The sequence below is a fragment of the Chaetomium tenue genome, assembly GCF_020726465.1.
Source record: "Chaetomium tenue strain MPI-SDFR-AT-0079 chromosome Unknown F5144scaffold_5, whole genome shotgun sequence".
Taxonomy (NCBI): domain Eukaryota; kingdom Fungi; phylum Ascomycota; class Sordariomycetes; order Sordariales; family Chaetomiaceae; genus Chaetomium; species Chaetomium tenue.
In genome coordinates this window covers 3,998,345-4,015,067 of record NW_027117333.1, presented here as the reverse complement: position 1 = coordinate 4,015,067, position 16,723 = coordinate 3,998,345, and the positions used below count along the sequence as shown (strand labels likewise).

General features: G+C 56.6%; 9 protein-coding genes across 9 annotated transcripts; 5 read left to right on the top strand and 4 right to left on the bottom strand.

Annotated features, from left to right (window-relative positions):
- Nucleotides 1–304: 304 nt before the first annotated feature.
- Nucleotides 305–2,837, top strand: F5144DRAFT_604814 (uncharacterized protein; the record flags this gene model as incomplete). The annotated part of the gene is made up of 10 exons (XM_066791375.1): nt 305–419; nt 658–709; nt 770–850; nt 907–1,212; nt 1,279–1,420; nt 1,472–1,562; nt 1,630–1,817; nt 1,883–2,114; nt 2,170–2,240; nt 2,304–2,837. 10 exons carry the CDS (start codon nt 305–307, stop codon nt 2,835–2,837), a joined length of 1,812 nt encoding a protein of 603 aa, XP_066642057.1.
- A 1,017-nt stretch (nt 2,838–3,854) lies between these two features.
- Nucleotides 3,855–6,592, top strand: F5144DRAFT_579739 (uncharacterized protein). Its single transcript, XM_066789340.1, has 6 exons — nt 3,855–4,124; nt 4,199–4,278; nt 4,394–4,426; nt 4,987–5,331; nt 5,392–5,603; nt 5,683–6,592. Exons 1-6 carry the CDS (start codon nt 4,063–4,065, stop codon nt 6,562–6,564), a joined length of 1,614 nt encoding a protein of 537 aa, XP_066642056.1. The 5' UTR covers nt 3,855–4,062; the 3' UTR covers nt 6,565–6,592.
- Nucleotides 6,593–6,919: 327 nt separating this feature from the next.
- F5144DRAFT_631773 (uncharacterized protein) lies at nt 6,920–7,607 on the top strand (the record flags this gene model as incomplete). The annotated part of the gene is made up of 1 exon (XM_066792467.1): nt 6,920–7,607. The coding sequence occupies exon 1, from the start codon at nt 6,987–6,989 to the stop codon at nt 7,605–7,607; it is 621 nt and encodes a 206-aa protein (XP_066642055.1). The 5' UTR covers nt 6,920–6,986.
- Nucleotides 7,607–9,158, bottom strand: F5144DRAFT_320132 (uncharacterized protein). Its single transcript, XM_066784032.1, has 2 exons — nt 8,594–9,158; nt 7,607–8,515 (listed from the first exon to the last, which is right to left on the bottom strand). Exons 1-2 carry the CDS (start codon nt 8,895–8,897, stop codon nt 7,851–7,853), a joined length of 969 nt encoding a protein of 322 aa, XP_066642054.1. The 5' UTR covers nt 8,898–9,158; the 3' UTR covers nt 7,607–7,850.
- Nucleotide 9,159: 1 nt separating this feature from the next.
- F5144DRAFT_320136 (N-glycosylation protein-domain-containing protein) lies at nt 9,160–10,863 on the top strand. Its single transcript, XM_066784033.1, has one exon. The coding sequence runs from the start codon at nt 9,399–9,401 to the stop codon at nt 10,584–10,586; it is 1,188 nt and encodes a 395-aa protein (XP_066642053.1). The 5' UTR covers nt 9,160–9,398; the 3' UTR covers nt 10,587–10,863.
- On the bottom strand, nt 10,644–11,284 carry F5144DRAFT_320166 (uncharacterized protein). Its single transcript, XM_066784034.1, has 2 exons — nt 11,224–11,284; nt 10,644–11,165 (listed from the first exon to the last, which is right to left on the bottom strand). The coding sequence occupies exon 2, from the start codon at nt 11,004–11,006 to the stop codon at nt 10,701–10,703; it is 306 nt and encodes a 101-aa protein (XP_066642052.1). The 5' UTR covers nt 11,007–11,165; nt 11,224–11,284; the 3' UTR covers nt 10,644–10,700.
- F5144DRAFT_579736 (translation initiation factor SUI1) lies at nt 10,735–12,179 on the bottom strand. The gene is made up of 5 exons (XM_066789339.1): nt 11,905–12,179; nt 11,619–11,693; nt 11,420–11,512; nt 11,224–11,366; nt 10,735–11,165 (listed from the first exon to the last, which is right to left on the bottom strand). Exons 1-5 carry the CDS (start codon nt 11,942–11,944, stop codon nt 11,151–11,153), a joined length of 366 nt encoding a protein of 121 aa, XP_066642051.1. The 5' UTR covers nt 11,945–12,179; the 3' UTR covers nt 10,735–11,150.
- Nucleotides 12,180–12,762: 583 nt separating this feature from the next.
- Nucleotides 12,763–14,834, top strand: F5144DRAFT_320082 (uncharacterized protein). The gene has a single exon (XM_066784030.1). The coding sequence runs from the start codon at nt 13,051–13,053 to the stop codon at nt 14,605–14,607; it is 1,557 nt and encodes a 518-aa protein (XP_066642050.1). The 5' UTR covers nt 12,763–13,050; the 3' UTR covers nt 14,608–14,834.
- On the bottom strand, nt 14,627–16,118 carry F5144DRAFT_320090 (Intradiol ring-cleavage dioxygenase). The gene is made up of 3 exons (XM_066784031.1): nt 15,575–16,118; nt 14,992–15,473; nt 14,627–14,916 (listed from the first exon to the last, which is right to left on the bottom strand). Exons 1-3 carry the CDS (start codon nt 15,848–15,850, stop codon nt 14,646–14,648), a joined length of 1,029 nt encoding a protein of 342 aa, XP_066642049.1. The 5' UTR covers nt 15,851–16,118; the 3' UTR covers nt 14,627–14,645.
- Between the last annotated feature and the right edge of the window lie 605 nt (nt 16,119–16,723).

Below are 16,723 nucleotides of genomic sequence, written 5' to 3'. Positions count from 1 at the left end.
CCCACTGCTTCCCTTTGCGGGTCGGTGGTCAGACCGAAAAGCATCAGGCCACGCCATCTCGCGTCTCGCGTTTCGCGTGTAGCGTTCGGGCGTTGAGCGATCTGACCTGAACACCAACTTTCCATCATCACAAGGCAGGAAGACCTGGCTCACCATTGTAACAGGTTCCCCATCTTACATCTCCTTTCCACAGCCCTTCACAACATTCTTCGCCCTTACCCAACCAACTATCATCCTCTGCTTCGTGGAAAGCATCTCAACCTTCGACTTGACCATCAACTCGACTACTTTATCGACAGCCACAATGTCTGGTATGCTTAGAGCAAACAGGGTCGGCGGCTCTGCCGGAAGGCTTCGTCGTGTCCGCTCCTTTAGCCTTAGCGACGCTTCTTCGAGCGGCTCTTCGGACTCCGACGACGGTAAGTTATCAATTTCTTTCCCCTCCTTTTCCCTGAACAATTCGTCTCCTGCAAGTTTCACTACAGCCACTCGTTCACCCCACCTCGTGCCGTCTGTGGCATGAGATTGGGGTCGCGAGTCGGGGACCGTTTTCGATGGCCTCGGCCGCGAAAACGGTGCGAGACCTGACAGTCACACTTATGGGGCTCTTCACTCATCGACCTTTTGATCGAAATTGGCAATGCTGACACTCATTAGCCGGTGCCCGTCTCTCTGCTGCTAGCCTGGACGATTCTCCTCCCCGCGTTCGGTAAGTTGCCCTTGAGTCATGATGACAGCCTTTCTGTTTTCACTCGCTGACATCTACAAGATTCTCCTCCGTCACCGAAGAGATCGGCCATATGAGCATTACTTCGAGCACTGCGTCGGCCGCTTCTGACCGTGACACTGCGTAAGGCTCCCTTGTCCTGATACCTAGGGGGCGTTTGTTGACTTTTGCTCCTTTAGGTCTTCTCCTTTCCAGGTCGGCGACACCCCCGGCGGCGACATCTTCGAGTCGCCCCCCGCGAAGGCACCCCTGAAGCCCGTCCGGGCCTTCGCTACGCCTGTCATCCCCACCGATAAAGATCAAATGGTCAAGGTTCCTGAAGTCGACTCCGAGGAACGCCGCCTCACTCGTTCCGTGACCACGCCGAACACCATGTCGTTGACGCCCAGCCAGCGTCCCCTCCGCACTTTTTCCTCCCGCCAGGAGATTGGCGGTATTGATGCCCAGGGCATCTACCCTCCCAGCGCTTGCGTTTTCGTTGCCAAGTAAGCTCCTCTTGATCTTTGAATTCCACCCCCGCTCGAGGACCAGCCTAACAATTGAACCAACAGTCTTCCCGAGTCCAAGGACGACCGCGCCCTCGAAGCCGCGGTTACTCGCGAGTTCAGCCAGTTCGGCACCGTCTTCGTCAAGATCCGCCGCGAGGTCAAGGGAGGTGTCGCCGGCATGCCATATGCTTTCGCCCAGTATACCGTGAGTTATCGGCGATCTCCTCATGGACTTCACCTTTCTGACACAGAACAGAATGACAATGATGCCAAGGTCGCCATCGACGAGGGTAGAGGCATCATAATTCTCGGCCGTCCTTGCCGCACCGAGATGGTCAAGGCCAACCGTAAGTGCCGCAACTCCTCGTTGCTCTGAGCCCTCACTGATGCGGAGTTTGCCTTGCCCCCCACCAGGGACCTTTGTCATCTACAGCCGCCGCGGTGACGAGGTCACCATCGATACCGCCCGGGAGATCTTGGAGCCGTACGGTGAGCTTAGCAAGTGCGAGCTGCTCAGCGCCCAGATGTGCGAAGCCATGAGCCTTCCCACCTCTGTTCTCGTTGAGTTCGCCAAGTTCGATCCCAAGCGCGATCTCAACACGGTAAGCCTCAGAGAGCCCGGTGCCACATCAGATTGCGTCTTTTGCGTACTGACGTTTTCCCACAGGCCGTCCGCCAGCACGACGGATACTGCATCGATGCCTTCGATGTGAAGAAGAAGAACTTCATCTCGCGCAGCGACGCCGATGAAGAATTTCTCCGCAAGTATGATGTCGACCGCCGCTCTGTCTTTGTCGGAAACCTGGCTCCCGACACCCAAAAGCAAGAGATCATGGATCTCTTCTCCCCCGTTGGCGAAGTCCTCGACGTCAACGTCATCAGGAAGCCCAACTACCATGGTCAGTCCATTGTCCTCCACCAGGAGATTCGGCCAAGGTACTAACCGAGATACAGGCCGCATCCAGCCTTTCGCGTTCGTCGAGTTCGCCAGGGCTGACACCCCGGACCAAGCGGTCCAAAACTTCGTAAGTTTTTCACACAGTGCACCACCCGTGGCGGGCCGGATTAGTGCTAACTGAGGCCGACAGCATGACACCTTCTTCCGCGGCAACCTGATCAAGGTCGAGCGGAAGTTCTCCAAGCACGCCGGCACTCCCCGCCGCGTGAAGTCCCAGGCGTTCTCCATCAGGTCGACGACCACGCCCAAGACGCCCAGGACCGCCGCGGCCGGCCGGTCGCCAATGGCTTCCGGTAATCGCTTCTCCGGCAGAGATCAGACGTCGGCCCCTCCCGCCCAGCAGGGCTATAACCACCCCGCCGCCGGCCCACCCTTCGTTCCCTTCGGCTACCCCGCGCCGAGCCCCCGTGCTCCGGCCGACGGGCAGCCGCTGCTTGGCGCCAGCGGCCTCCCCGTGACGCCCTCCGCCACTCCCTTCGGGCCCAACCCGTTCAGCTACATGGGCGGCTACTGGCCCAATGTGGCTTTCGGCCAGGACGTCACCACCGGCCACACCTACTGGGGCTACAGCCCCGTCGACGCCAACAATTCGCCGGCTGCGCCGGCCCAGACCCCCACCCGCGGCGGTCCCCGTGAGAACCACTACTTCCACGGCGGCAATTAAGAGAAGACGACTCGCGATCTTCTCTCTTCCCATGTCATCTTACAACTGTCAGACGTACACAACATCGGTTCCTTCCATCTCTCGTCGCCTGCATTTCTTTTCAATTTCGATTTTTCTTTTCCGTCGGCGGGGAATACCCCGGCCGCCCATTGTCGGTCGGTCACGCATCTCACCTTGGAGATGAAGACCAAAACTTTCTGGACGGAGACCTGACCAGTCTCCGACTTCGCGCCTGTAACGGGCGATTTACGACTTTCACGACTTCTGTCTGCTCGGTCCATCGACGACCTTGGGCATTTCACGACGGGTTGATGGAAGTCCTGATGCTTCGGCATCTTTTTTTTCCCGGCGTCTCTCCCTCTCTCTTTTCCCTAGTTGCGGAGTTCATGAGCCGCTTTCGTGGCTCGGTTTGGCGCATCGCGTCTGGACGACGACGGGTTCTCATGGGCGGGGGCGTTGGTGTGTAGAGAAAAATCTCTTTGTCAGTTTATCGGTTCCCTGGCACAGGGCGCGACGGCGGGCGACTTGGGTCGCCGACGCCAAGTACAGGCGCCAGGGAAGCAACCTTTTCTTATCTGGGTTTCCATCTTTTGTTTCCAAGAGTTTGGGAACTGTCAAGTCCTCGTTAATTTGGGAGTAGCGCGGGGGAGTTATGGTTATCGAGATGTATCTACCTGGAGATGACTCGACATGGCTTCCTGATGTTGCTATCTCCCTCAACAAGAGGCATGAGACAAATTCAACTGCAATTTCATTTGATGCCTGGTTCGGTCGATTGGTGATGCTGATGATGGTGGTGGTGATGAGTAAGTCACTAAGATGGAAGCTAACAATAAGAGTAACAGCGAAGGTGGGTATGTTCAGTGGGCCAGGCCCTCGACAACGGCTTGGCGCCACCCAATTCTGCCAAGGACAGTGGGCCGGTCCCCCGTTGCAGCCCACACCCCCACGCACAATCACCTGCAGCGGATGGTTTAGCCTCCTGGAATTGGTCTTTGGCCCTGAATCTATTGGTCAGAGCCTGTGAAAAGTTCAGCGTAGGACCCGAGGCAGTGGGCTGGAGAAGGGAAGGTCGCAGGCGGCCTTCAAAAGCCGCAGCTCCCACATTAATTGGGGGTCTCTGTTTCATTCGAAGTTAATTTATTGGAAAACAGAAAACAAAGACCAGAAGAGGGTCCAATCGCTTCTCATCGCACCGTCAGCATCAGCATCAGCAGCATCAAACATGGGACAACCGTCCTTCGAGGCGTCTAACGCCCTCGTCTACGTGACATATGGCGTATTTTTGTGAGATTAAACCCGAGGCTTTTCTGGGGGAATCCCACTAGAACTGCGTGAGAAGGCTAACGTTATTCGTGTAGGATCATGGGGACAGGCGTTGCCTGGAAGTTCAGGAACCAGAGCAAGGGCGAGTTCCTGGCTGGCAACAGAACTCAGACGGGTTAGAACATTCATCTCTCCCAGCTCGGGCGGGGAAGCGAGAAAAACCATAATCCCGCGTCCAGCTGATCTCTCTTGAAGAAGAAGGGATGGAAACTAACCACCACCATTCACAGCTCTGCCGCTCGCCCTGAACTTCATCGCGTCCGGTGAGTGAGCAGTTCGGTCCGAGAACGCCCGTCGACGGGCAGTTCCGAAATTAGAGCGGTAGCAACGAAGCAACCGAGAAAAGCATATCGGCAGACAGACAGCGCTGCTCGATCAACTTGGATCGAGGAAAGGCGCCGGGGGGCCACGGTTAAACGGCAGCATCACACGACAAGGAAAGCCGCGGGCTGACCACAGGTTCGTACCCAAACCTCACCAAGTTCTCGCCCCCTCTTGCTGCATCTCTGGTGTCTTTTCAAGCTCGCCTCTGGCAGTTGCGAGACATTGGGGATGCTGGTTAAGGGGCGACGACTGCGGCTCACTACGGGCGCTGAGTTGAAGCGTGTTCGCTGGCTCCAACCTTTCCTACGGGCTGGCTTCAACCGTCTACGACGGTGAAGTAGCGCGGCGGGCAGAGGAGAACCGGCGTTCCGCAGATACGAAGCTGAGATTGTACCGTGATACTCGATCAAGTTAATGCTTGCGTGGGAAACGTGCTGCCGCTCTGATATCCCCCCTTTCTCCCCTTTCCACCTCTATGTTGAGATACTAATCTCCGCAGCCCTTGGATCCGGTATCCTTTTCGCTTACCCCCAGCTTGCGACCCTAGCTGGTGTTCAGGGTGTGGTTGTCTACGCCCTCTCTTCAGCTCTACCCTTGTTGATCTTCGCTGCGCTGGGCCCCATCATTCGACGCAAATGCCCTCAGGGGTTCGTTCTCACCGAGTGGACCAGGCAGCGGTACGGGACCGTTGCGGCCCTGTATCTCAGCTTCATGTCACTAGTCACGCTGTTTTTGTACATGATCTCGGAGCTGTCCGCCATCGGGCAGGTGGTCAACCTCTTGACGGGCATTGATGGGCTGCCTGTGTTGATCGTGGAATGTGTCGTTACGACCATCTACACCTGTAAGTTCAACCCACCGCCTTTGTTTTGCGGAGAAAGATCGACTAACCACTCGAGAATAGCCGTCGGAGGGTTCAAGGTTTCGTTTTTCACCGACAACATCCAGGGAGCCATGGTCATGGGTTTGATTCTCATCGCCACTATCACCATCGGCGTCGAGACCAAGATCGACACCAGCCTGATTGAGTCCTCCGGCCTGACCAAACCCAGCCTCCTCGGGTGGCAGCTCCTCTATATCCTCCCCGTTGCCATCCTCACCAACGACTTCTTCCTCGTATGTCCCCCACACCTCCTCTTCCTCCCTTTCCCACTCCCAACCGCCCAACTAACCAACCAACCCTCCACTCCTCCAGTCCCATTTCTGGCTCCGCACCTTTGCCTCCAAAACCGACCGCGACCTCTGGCTCGGCATATCCGGCGCCGTCGTTGGCGTGCTGGTGATCGTGACGCTGGTCGGCTCGACGGGGTTGATCGCCGCGTGGGCGGGCCTGTGGCCCGGGCCCGAGGACGCCCTGGTCGACGGCTCCGTCGCCTTCTTTGCCCTGCTCATGCAGCTGCCCAACTGGGTCGTTGGCGTGGTTGTCGTCATGGCTGTCACCCTCTCCACGGCGGCGTTTGACTCGTTCCAGTCGGCTATGGTCACGTCGGCGTCGAATGATTTGTTTAGGAATAAGTTGAATATTTGGTGGATTCGCGCGGGGGTGGTGTTGGTGATGATTCCGGTGGTGGTTATTGCCATTCAGGCGCCGTCCATCTTGCAGATCTATCTGATTTCGGATTTGGTCTCCGCGGCGACTATTCCGGTGTTGGTCATTGGGCTGTCGGATAAGTGCTACTGGTGGAGGGGGTTTGAGGTGGTTGTTGGTGGACTAGGTGGATTGTTCACGGTGTTCTTGTTCGGCACGGTCTATTACGGAGATGCGAAGCTGGGAGCCGAATTGATGCTGCTGCAACAGGGGCTGTACACTGCCGACTGGGGTGCCTTTGGCGCCTTCGTGGCGGCTCCTGTGGGCGGTATCCTCTGGGGATTTGGTGCACTGGGTCTGCGGCTTGGGATTCAGTACGTCAAGGCCCGGGCCAAGGGGGAGAGGTTCACTGGTCTTGACCGCCCGGTTGAGTTCGGTGGGCCGCAGCTTAGCGAGGTCGACGACCGTACGGATCAGGGGCTTCGGGATGATCTCGAGAGCACTTCTGACGCTCCCGGTATTGCCAAGTCCACCGGCAAGTTCTTCTAGGCGCAGCAGTGGTGGTGAGGGAATTGGGGGGGGGGGGGGGGGGGGCGAACAAGATGGTTACCATACAATACCCAAGTTGTTGGCAATTTGGCAATTTCTGTGTTTATCACAGCTGATTGCCAATAGCTTATTAGCAAGCAGTTGGCCGGGAGATACATGATCTCATAGTGTATCTCACTAGCCATCCATTGTGCCCAACCCGCTAGCTTGTTCGGACGAAGTGACGTTGTTGTCAGCTGTCTGTCGTACTTCATCCGGAACAATGGCAAAAATAGATTGTGGACATACTACTCTCCTGTGTCGTAGACCGGGTGACGATGAATGGGCTCCAGGGAAATAAAAGGACATGATTTTTGTCAACAAACCCCTGCTTCGGCTTCCTCTACTTTTGACAGGTTACATGCACAATTTCCGCTACGAAAATGCCGACCGACAGCCATTCGGAAACCATAACTACCCGGGAGGATGTCCTCCTCGCCGTCACACACCTTCGATCTTCTACCGACGAACTCCGCGAAGTCGAGAGCCAGTGGGAGCCCACAGCCATGCTGCTCGCTACGGAGGTATTCGATAAAGCATCTGACCTGGGTATCGACGTGGACAACATATACGACGTCGAGATCAGCCTGTTAGAGAACATCGAACTCATCGAGACGAAACTGAAACAAAATTACGGTTCGCAATGGGACGCGGCGGCCAGGAACCTACTCTACGCTCGAGAGACGAAGCTGGCGGCACTCAGGGACCTCAGTAACACTCTCGACTGGGTGATTTCCCCCGAGCGAGCTGTTGTTGCTGAGCCAAGATCCTCAAGCGTGTCCGATATGTGGGATCTGGAGGCCAAGATCAAGACCGGCAAGCTGCAGAAGGAAGAACTGGAAAACCTCCATTCGCAGCTGCTTGCTGCGGCAATCGCCGTAAGTGGGAAGACCTCGTCGCTGCAAGGTGAGGTGAGGAAGGTTAAGGGTGTGGTAGAGATACTTGAGGGTCTGCATTGGGCGCCGGACGACGCTCCTCTGACGGCGACGTTGCTGTTTAACTAGTTCGGAGTGAGCTGGGAAATGTAAATTGATGAGTCTCTTTTCTTTGGCCTAATCCCAAGTTCGAGCGTGAAATCAACGTGGCAATAGTTGGGTATTACATTGGTGGTGTTCTTACATGGGATGCGACAGTCTCGCTCCCCTACTGCGTACACGTTATGTACATCGCCATCGTACACCCCCCCCGTTAACCACCGGGCCTTGTCGCCCACTAGGACTTCGGGGATACGGGCCTCATGACGAGCCTCATGATCGTACCACTGCTTCCATGATCTTCTTGTCCTTAGTCCACGACTCCAGCGTCGTGGGCTTGATGGTGCCGATGATGCGCCAGTCGTACTGCTTGTAACCGTTTTTGGGGTCTATCAAGGTCGCAATCGCCACATTTTCCACCACGTCCATCTCCTTCTCACTCCCCGGGATCACTAGGCCCGAGGCGTCGTACACACCCCTGCGTTGCTTGCTGGAAATGGCCACTACCATCTGCCGGATGATCGGGGACCCGCGCTCGCGGTCAATGGGCGCCAGCTTGTGCGACTTGATGGATGGATAAAACAGTTTGTTGGTGTAATTTACTAGCTCCCAGCTGTAGCGGCGTCCCCGGGGACGGCTGTCGATGCTTGTGAGCAGGGTAGTCGCGAGCTTCCTCGCGCATGTCTTGTTTATGACCAGCTTGTCGCCGCTCGCCAGACCCTGGAGCATGGAGCGATGGAGTGCCTTCGCAGTGGGGATGAGCGACGACCTTTTGTAGTCGAGGGCGGCCCGCTTGAAAATGGTTGGTTTGGAAGCGAAGCGAAATGTTGCATTTAAGATGAGCTCTTGGACTTTGGCACTGACCCAATTCCATAAGAGCCGGAGTTTCTGCCCTAGTGGTTTAGGGAACTGTGATAGAGGAGGGAGGATGAATGTCCCTTTTGACGCAGCGTATTTAGTCAGCCATTGTCTCGCTTTCTAGTTCTCGAAAGAGCTAGAGGTCAAAACACACATACCTGGTAAGACCATCGAGATAGCCCCTACCATTGCTTCGTTCAAGCCGCTCTCGTGAATCTTTTGCTGCGAACTGACCATGGGCGCACTTCGCTGCTCAACTCGTGGTATGGCTGCTTCGAACAAAGCGTTCCTTCCCGGCGCCCCTGACCTCGGCTGGGACGTGGCGAAGGATGAGGCCCACGGTAGTCCTCTCGCTCGAAAACTCGGCCGGCTGGGGAAAAGCGGTATTGCGCTCGCCGGCCCCGTCACTACTCTGACGGACAGCAACTCGCGGGCGCGTACGCCCAACCTTGACGACGACATAGTTGTCCAGGCCAATCGCCACCCCCGTCACCGATTATTCGTGATCCTATCGCCGGCGTCGGGAGCCCCTGTCGAGCATGCGCCGTCGGGACAATATCCGTTGTGGATGTGGTCGTGGTCAAAGCGGGACATGCAATAGCTCACGCACCGAGTGAAGCTTCAAAAAAATCCCAATCGGCCGGCCCTGGCTGGCAATGGGATTGCGGGGCATTGGTAGCAGACTAACCAATAAGCACTATGATTTTCGTCCAAGGGTGCGCTATCAGGGAAGTCCCCGCAAAGGTCGAGCCGCAAGAACCGCCCTTGCTAGCTAAAGTACGTACCTAACTAAATGGGGTCGGTTGCCAGCAAGCCATCTCAAAGCGCACCGCCCATTTCAACCGGCCCTAAGTTCGCCGTTTTGGCGTCCTTATCAACATTCCCCCCTTTCCTCCTTTCGTCCCTTGGCCGTCTCGGGTAGCCACTGGATTCCATGCTCCATGGGTGAGGAGACGAGTCTTGATGTACAACCGCGCGAAGCCAACCGCGCACCAGCCGCGGGCGGATAATCGACACAACAGCACTACCCACCACAGCACCCACACTGCGAAGACCTCCCCCTCCGAGTCCCGCCCCCGGGGCCCCGCTGCTACCACGGCTCCAGCCGCCCTGGCTGTCAAACCGGGCTCTAGCCATGGCGCACACGCCCTAGCACCCGGCTCCGGCTCCGGCGCCGGGAGCAGCGCCGCAGCACTCACACCACCACTACCAGAACAAACCGCCGGCGCCGGCCCCGTCCGCTCGACCCTCCTCCAACCTCGTGTAGCGGTGGCTTTGGGCGTCTCCAAGAAATGGTACCCCGTCCTTTTCCTCTGCCGCCTAGTCTCGATCGCCCCCGGTGTGCTGTTCGGCCTTCCCAACGCCCTCCGACTCCTCGCCATGCTCCACCTCATGTATCTCGACCGGGTTCTGGACGGCGGCACACTGAGCAAGCTTGGCCGTGGGACTGGAGGGTCGGCGGGGAACGCCTCCTCCTCAACATCAGGCTACGACCCAGAGTTTGAAGCCAGGCTGCGGCTGACCGAGGCACTGCTGGCCACGATATGGGTTCGTTCCCCCCCCCCCTACCCTCCTTGGTCGCACCCTTTCACTTTACCCACGATTGCCCCACTAACCCGTCACTCTCAACCACAGTGCTGCGCATCCGGCTACCTCTCCTTCTTCTTCACCGACTGCCTCATGTCACGCTGGCTGCTGCATTACACGCCGCAGGCGACCATCGTGCGGTTACTGACGGTGGACGCGATCAACGGCTACCTGACATCATGGGTGCTGCACCTGACGGGCGGGTTCGAAGACCCGCGGCTGATCCTCCCGGCGTGGATCGTCATTTCCACGGTGCGTAGCAGCCACCATCCCCCTCCCAGCGTGCGCAGAGAGCGAAAGCTAACCGAATTTCTCCAGACGTTAACCGTCCTCTATCACATCACGCAGCGCAAGATCAACATCCGCAAGGAGACGTCCATGTCGATCAGTGTGTTTTCCATCGCCAGTTTTGTCAGCATGGTGGCTCTGCTGGTACAGCTGGACTCGAACCGGTCCGACTACCCCGACATACCGCTGCTCAGCCTTGTCCGGCGGGTGTTCCACGAAGCCGGCAAGCTGGCAATACGCATCATGGAGTACGGCGATATTACGAGAGAACTATGAGCGTTGTTTTCTGGGGTGGGGATAAGGGATAGGCGTTCTTTCGGCGTTGGTGTATGTACCCCAAGGCCACTGTCTTTTTCTTGGATTATGAGTATCTCGCACAGCATGTCACGATCAAAGCGCACATTGTTTAGAACATTGAGGGTTACGATGGGTGAACGCATTCTGTATGACGAGCGAACAAGCAAGCATGATCATTGTAAACACCGTCATGGCCCAAGAGGTCGTCAACGAAATCCATTGCCTAAAATACGAGGCCTGCAGAGGCTCAACGAAGGACATGCAGGCCACGACCGTCCCGTCAACTAGAGCCGAAGGATCGATAATAAGCAAATGGCCCGAAGCACCAAAAAAACCTCCCACTCGACGTGCTCTCCGGTTAGGGAAGAGGAAGCCCATCTTCCAGCTTCCGGGTATCATGTTGTGTGCCGCGCGACCCTGATAATTGGCCCTCTCATCGCTCAGATATCGATATAAGTTTCACTTCTGTGAGTGAAGCCCCGCCCCGGGCGTCCCACTTAGGGGCTCGGGCCGCTGAGCAGCGGCAGCACAGGCATGCCCGTCTTAGAAGCCGTGGATCTATTGGGCGGTCAGCGCTCGTTCGTAGATAACGGCGGGTTCCATTCATGATGCGTACCTTGATGGTCTTCTCGTCGAGACCCAGACCCTCCTCGTTGTTAACGAGGAAGTCTTTGATCTTAAGGCGATGGTCGCCCTGGAGCTGGATCACCTCTCCCATGCCCTTGGACTCGGTGCTGCTGATGATGGTTCCATTGCAGGCTGAGCCGCGGTTAGCGTGCAATCATCCCGAACCGTTAAGGTGCGAAACATACCGAACTCCTTCTTGATGACCTTGAGAATCTTCTTGTGGTCGAACTTGGAAGGAATACCTTGAACGGTGGTCAAGGTCTTACGTCCATTACGCTCTGTGGTACATTGGTCAGGCTCGAGTTTTCTGACACCGCCGTCGATTGTGGCGTAGACCGATGGTCACGCGACAACAGGCGGCAGCGGGGTATCGAAGGAACATACGCTGAATGCGAATATGGATATATTCTTGGGTTTGGGTCGTCTGTCCCGAGTCTTCGTCGGCTTCCGCGAAGGGGTCTAAACAGTAAGTCAAGTCAGCGATTCTGTCTTGTACGTTGACTGACGATTCGAGGTGGGTCGTTGTATAATCGTGGCGAAATGGAAGCGCTCGGGTCCCACCAGGATACACGTATCCATCGACAGTGTCACGTCGTCAAAGCCATTACAACCGCAAAAGCAAAGAGAGACGCGTTCATTAAAGAAAGGTATAGATGAGGCAGTGACGTACCGCGGCTCTTGAGATTCTGGATCTCGGTTTCGCCTGACATAAACTCGGAGTTTTTGGGGTGAACTTGGGAGAAGGTTTGTTGTATTGGAAGGTGAAAGTGAGCGACCGACGACTGTAGTAGTGTCTCGCTAATCGGATGTGTTAATTGTTGAGTGGTGGTGATTTGAGAAAGTTTGAAGGAGGAAACCGGGTCCTTTTAAGCTTCGGCTGCTTAGAAAGTGATGTTGTTGTGGATGGCAAAGTGGTTGCAAGAGGGAAGTCGGTGGAAAACAAGAGGTGAGGGGAAGAGGCTAGGATATGTGGGGTCCCTTTGGGGCGCTGATTGTTCAAGGCCACAAGGCATGAACGGGTGGCCACTCAAGACTGCTGATCTTGTGTGGCGGTACCAGCCAAGTCTCCTACCCGAGCATTTCGGTCAAAACTCGCCTTGGGTTGGCTCTGGTGTACCTTGGAAATACTTGCCCTAAAAATGCGTCACCCAGCTGCAGCGCACCTGACGTTTTCGGGTCGTTCTGCGGCACCATCTTTCTCAATCAGTGCTTGTGATTTGGCAAGGCAACTCGGCATCTGCTGCGAGGGCCCGAGAGAGGGTTCCCTCGCACACAATCAGCTTATCTTGTGTGGCACAAGCGGCTGCAGCCTCCCACATATTTCTCTTCATGATGACTCAATATGTTCTATCAGGTGCCCCAATAACAACTTGGCTTGGAGCGGGCCGGAGACCATGGTCCCGGCAGCGGGGGGTGAGCCGGATCCGGGGTTCCATTACAACGTGTAGTTACGTTACAATACCGGCAATTCACAGCCTTGGGAACTTTCCGATGTTGAAGATGGTCTTTACACACACCTAAGTTGAGTATCCCACTGTTGACGAATCGTATATGCTGTTTTATGTTTTTGAGAAATAAAATAAAATTTTAAATAAACAAAGAGCAAATCTGATGTTAACATCATGTATCGTTCTGTACCCAAATACCTAGTCAGAGGAGTTGGAAAAATACCAGGTATTGTTGAGGCAGACACCCGAGACACCCCACAGCCCGATTTTGCCCCTTGCATCGCCCTGGCCGTCGCCTTCGCCGCCTGGGTCTCGCCTCGTGCGGCCCATACCAGCAGATCCCGAACCCGAAAAAAAAGAGAGAAAAAATGGGTTTTGAGCCAGAAGAGTTGGCGGTCGACAGCGCGGCCATTGTTGTCGAAAAATCGAGTTGCCATGAAAGTGCGCATAAAGATGCAACCAACTGGCGACCTTTATTTCGCCACCCTTGCTCCTTCGGTCCAGCTGAGTTCGGCCATGTCTTAGTCAATCTGATCCAGAACCCCAACATCAACTCTTCATGGCTCTTCCGTGCCAATATCCTTTATGACTCAGCCGAGCTTCAGCAATGCGTGGCACCAACCGAGGCCAATGGCACATCCAGCGTGCCCAAACCTTCGTTTGTTGGCTTTCAGCTCCAGCGATGCATCATCCGAAGGCTCATCCCCAGAAACACGATCCGGGATAATCCCCTGGACCAAACATGCCTCATCTATGAGAGTGTTCCCGGGCCGGGGGGTGATGAGGATGATGAGGGCGATGGGGGTGAGGTGGCTTCCGTCGAGAAAGTTCTCGTCATCTACCTCCCACATGTCTCGGCGGCGTCCGAGATGCCCTTCTATCACCCCATAGTTCGGGGGATAGCCTTCCTGCATGAGTGGGAGGCCGCCGAGTCGCGCGGGTGCATCTCCATCTCGTACCTCTTCTTCAACGAGGAAGACCGCTCTGTCGTGCGACTTACGAGGACCGCCCTGCGCCTGCTCGAGGTCATCCACAAGCACGGCAAGGGCCGGATCGAGGGCTACCAGAAGAGGGTGCACCACGACCAGGTGCTGCCCCAGGCGCGCGTGCAGGACACATACACCCGCCTCAAGCAGAAGTACGCGCGCGGGCTGATGAAGAGCTGGGCGGAGAGCACCGATCCTGAAAAGCATGTCTTTGAGGATCTGTGCATCGCGGCCTTTTTGCTCGAGTTGTGGGCCGACATGTATGGCCAAGGGCCGTTCCCGGGGTTTGTTGACATTGGCTGTGGCAACGGTCTGCTGGTTTACATCTTGAACCAAGAAGGTTTCGTGGGATGGGGCTTTGATGCCCGTTCCCGCAAGTCGTGGGCCACCTACAACACCAAGCTACACGCGGCCGCGGGCGAAGAGGACACTCTGCGGGAGCTTGTCTTACTGCCGCCTCCGGTTAGTAGAGATGGCCTTCCAGATGATTTTGACGAGAACCGCATCCATGACGGCCGCTTCCCTAAGGGCACATTTATCATCTCCAACCACGCCGACGAGCTCACACCGTGGACACCCATCATTGCGGCCATTTCAGAATGTCCTTTCATTGCAATTCCCTGCTGCAGTCACAACCTCGCTGGGGAGAGGTACCGTGCGCCAGCACCCAAGGACAAAACCAAGGCGGACTCGGCCTACTCGTCGCTGGTTGAGTGGGTAGCAGGCATTGCGGCAGACTGCGGCTGGGAGGTCGAGCAGGAAATGCTGCGGATCCCGAGCACCCGCAACGCAGCCCTGATCGGCCGGAAGCGTTCCGCGAACGGCGCGAGTCCGGATATCCCAGCCATCGTGGAACAATATGGGGGTACCGCTGGGTACTTGGAGAGCGTGATCAAGCTGGTCGCATCTACGGCATCAGGGCACGAACACGGAGAATAAACAGCAAGATCAATGTCTTTTTTTCAAGTCTAGACTTCTCAGTCTAAGTCGGGCACGGGGAGGTGGTCCACCAGCTTAAGATTGAGTCCCAGCTTCTGCAGCGCCTCGGTGGCCAGCTGGTCCCGGAGCTTCTCCGTCTCCTCCTGGGTCGCTAGCACGAAGTCGTGCTTCAATAGCCACGTCCCCTCCTCGACACCATACTCCTGGGCCGTCGCCTTGTCGACCTTGTCGAGGTCGACCACCAGGCTCTGCTTGACACCGAACACGGCGTCAGACGTCTCGTAGGGATCACCACGGAGATAGAGCGCGCTGGCAGGATCGAATCAAAGTCAGCTTTCATGTACCATGCAAAATAGCCTTCAACGAGGGGGGGGCTAGACTGACGTGACCAAGCGATCCCACCCGTCCTTGCCAAACATAAAATGCACGTGGGCTGGCCGCCAGCAGTGGCGCTTTAGCAGCTGCAGCAGCTTGCCGACGGGCCCGTCGTGGGGGATAGGATAGCTGACGGGCTTGAGGCCGCGGAACCAAAAACGGCCCTGGTCGTCCGTGACCATGATGCAGCGCTCGCTGGGGGCGTCGCGGTCGGCGTGCTGGACGTCGTAGTGACCCGAGCTGTCCGTCTCCCAGATGTCGACCGTGACCCCCGGGACTGGCCGGCCGTGCACATCTTTCACGGTGCACACGGCCAGCATGGGCTCGCCGGCCGGGTCCGAGGTCATGCTCGCCCCGTTGGCCAGCACCGGCGCGTCGTGCGTGTGGAACGGCCCCAGCACAGACCCCTCCGTCCCGCCCGGGGGCGTCGGGTGGTTGATGTTGTCAACTAGGAGTGAGAGGCCGAGCACGTCCGAGAGGAGGATGAATTCCTGTTACCTGGATATCAGCATCACATCACATCACACCACACATCACACATCATCACACCGCCCCCCACCCAGAAGGAGCAGTGAGTAACACATGTACATACATTGCGCACATCACTACAAATCTTGCCGCAGGCGATCAGGAACTCGATGGCGGCGGTCCACTCAGCGGTGCTCAGGCGGGTCTCGCGGGCAAAGTCGTGCAGGTGGGTGACCAGGCGCGCCATCAGGTAGGTCAGGCGGGCGTCGGCGCTCTGCGAGTTGATGCGCACCGTGTTGGACGTGATGTTGTCGATGGTCAGGTCCAGCAGCGGCGGGCCCGCTTGGCCCGGCTGTGGTTGGGCCTGGGACTGGTTGGGGGTGGTTTCGCCGCCGCCCATGGTGATGGTTGTGGTTTGTGGTTTGTGGTTTGTGGTTGGGGGAGTGTTGGTGGGTGGCGAGGAGGGGTGTGTGATAGTGTTGAGTGGTGGCGGTTGTTGTTGACAATGGTTGCCCGTCTGTCTGCGTGGCGGCTGGGTGACTTGAGTATTCAATGAAACCAGAGAGCGGTAAAAGTTAAAACAGAGAGGAATCGCTTTCGTTATATGTATGGCTGTGAATCTGTCGATATTTGTAAGGTCTGATCAATCGCTGATGAACTGGACGTGTAAAACACTAAGTAAGGTGGACTCCAGAACAAGCCCGTCGATCGGGTTGGCGGCAAGGCAGATATGCTGAGCTAGTTAAACGAGTGACTCGGAAAAGGAGAATAGCACCCGGTTGATGCTCCAGTTGGTTTTGCCTCCGAAAGATATTCGATTTGTATTCGTATCACTGCAAGGATCAACGTTAACTTGATCTAAAAGTCTGGTCCGTCCAGGGCCGAGACAGAGAGAGGGCCTGGCTGCAAGGGAGGTGTCAGTCCCAGACGAACGGGATGAACCTTGGTGTGGGGTCTCCGGCAGGGGAGGGATTGGGGGAAGGAGGGGAGGGGTTTCGGGAGTTGAGACGGGGTGGGACTGGAGGGGAACAGTGGAACGGTGGGGGAATGCACAGCTCGGATGCAGCAGGGACAGACAGACGGGGGCGCATGCCAGGTTTAGTGCCGATCCGGAGGAACCATGTTGTTCCCAACGTCAACCGCCGGCGATGGAAACCCCTTTCCGGATATCGGGCCCGGTTCACGGAGATGTTGGTTCTCTCAAAGAGTAAGACATGCTTGATGCCTCGGGCCAATTTACCCAACTGAGGAGAAAAGAACAAACATATCCATT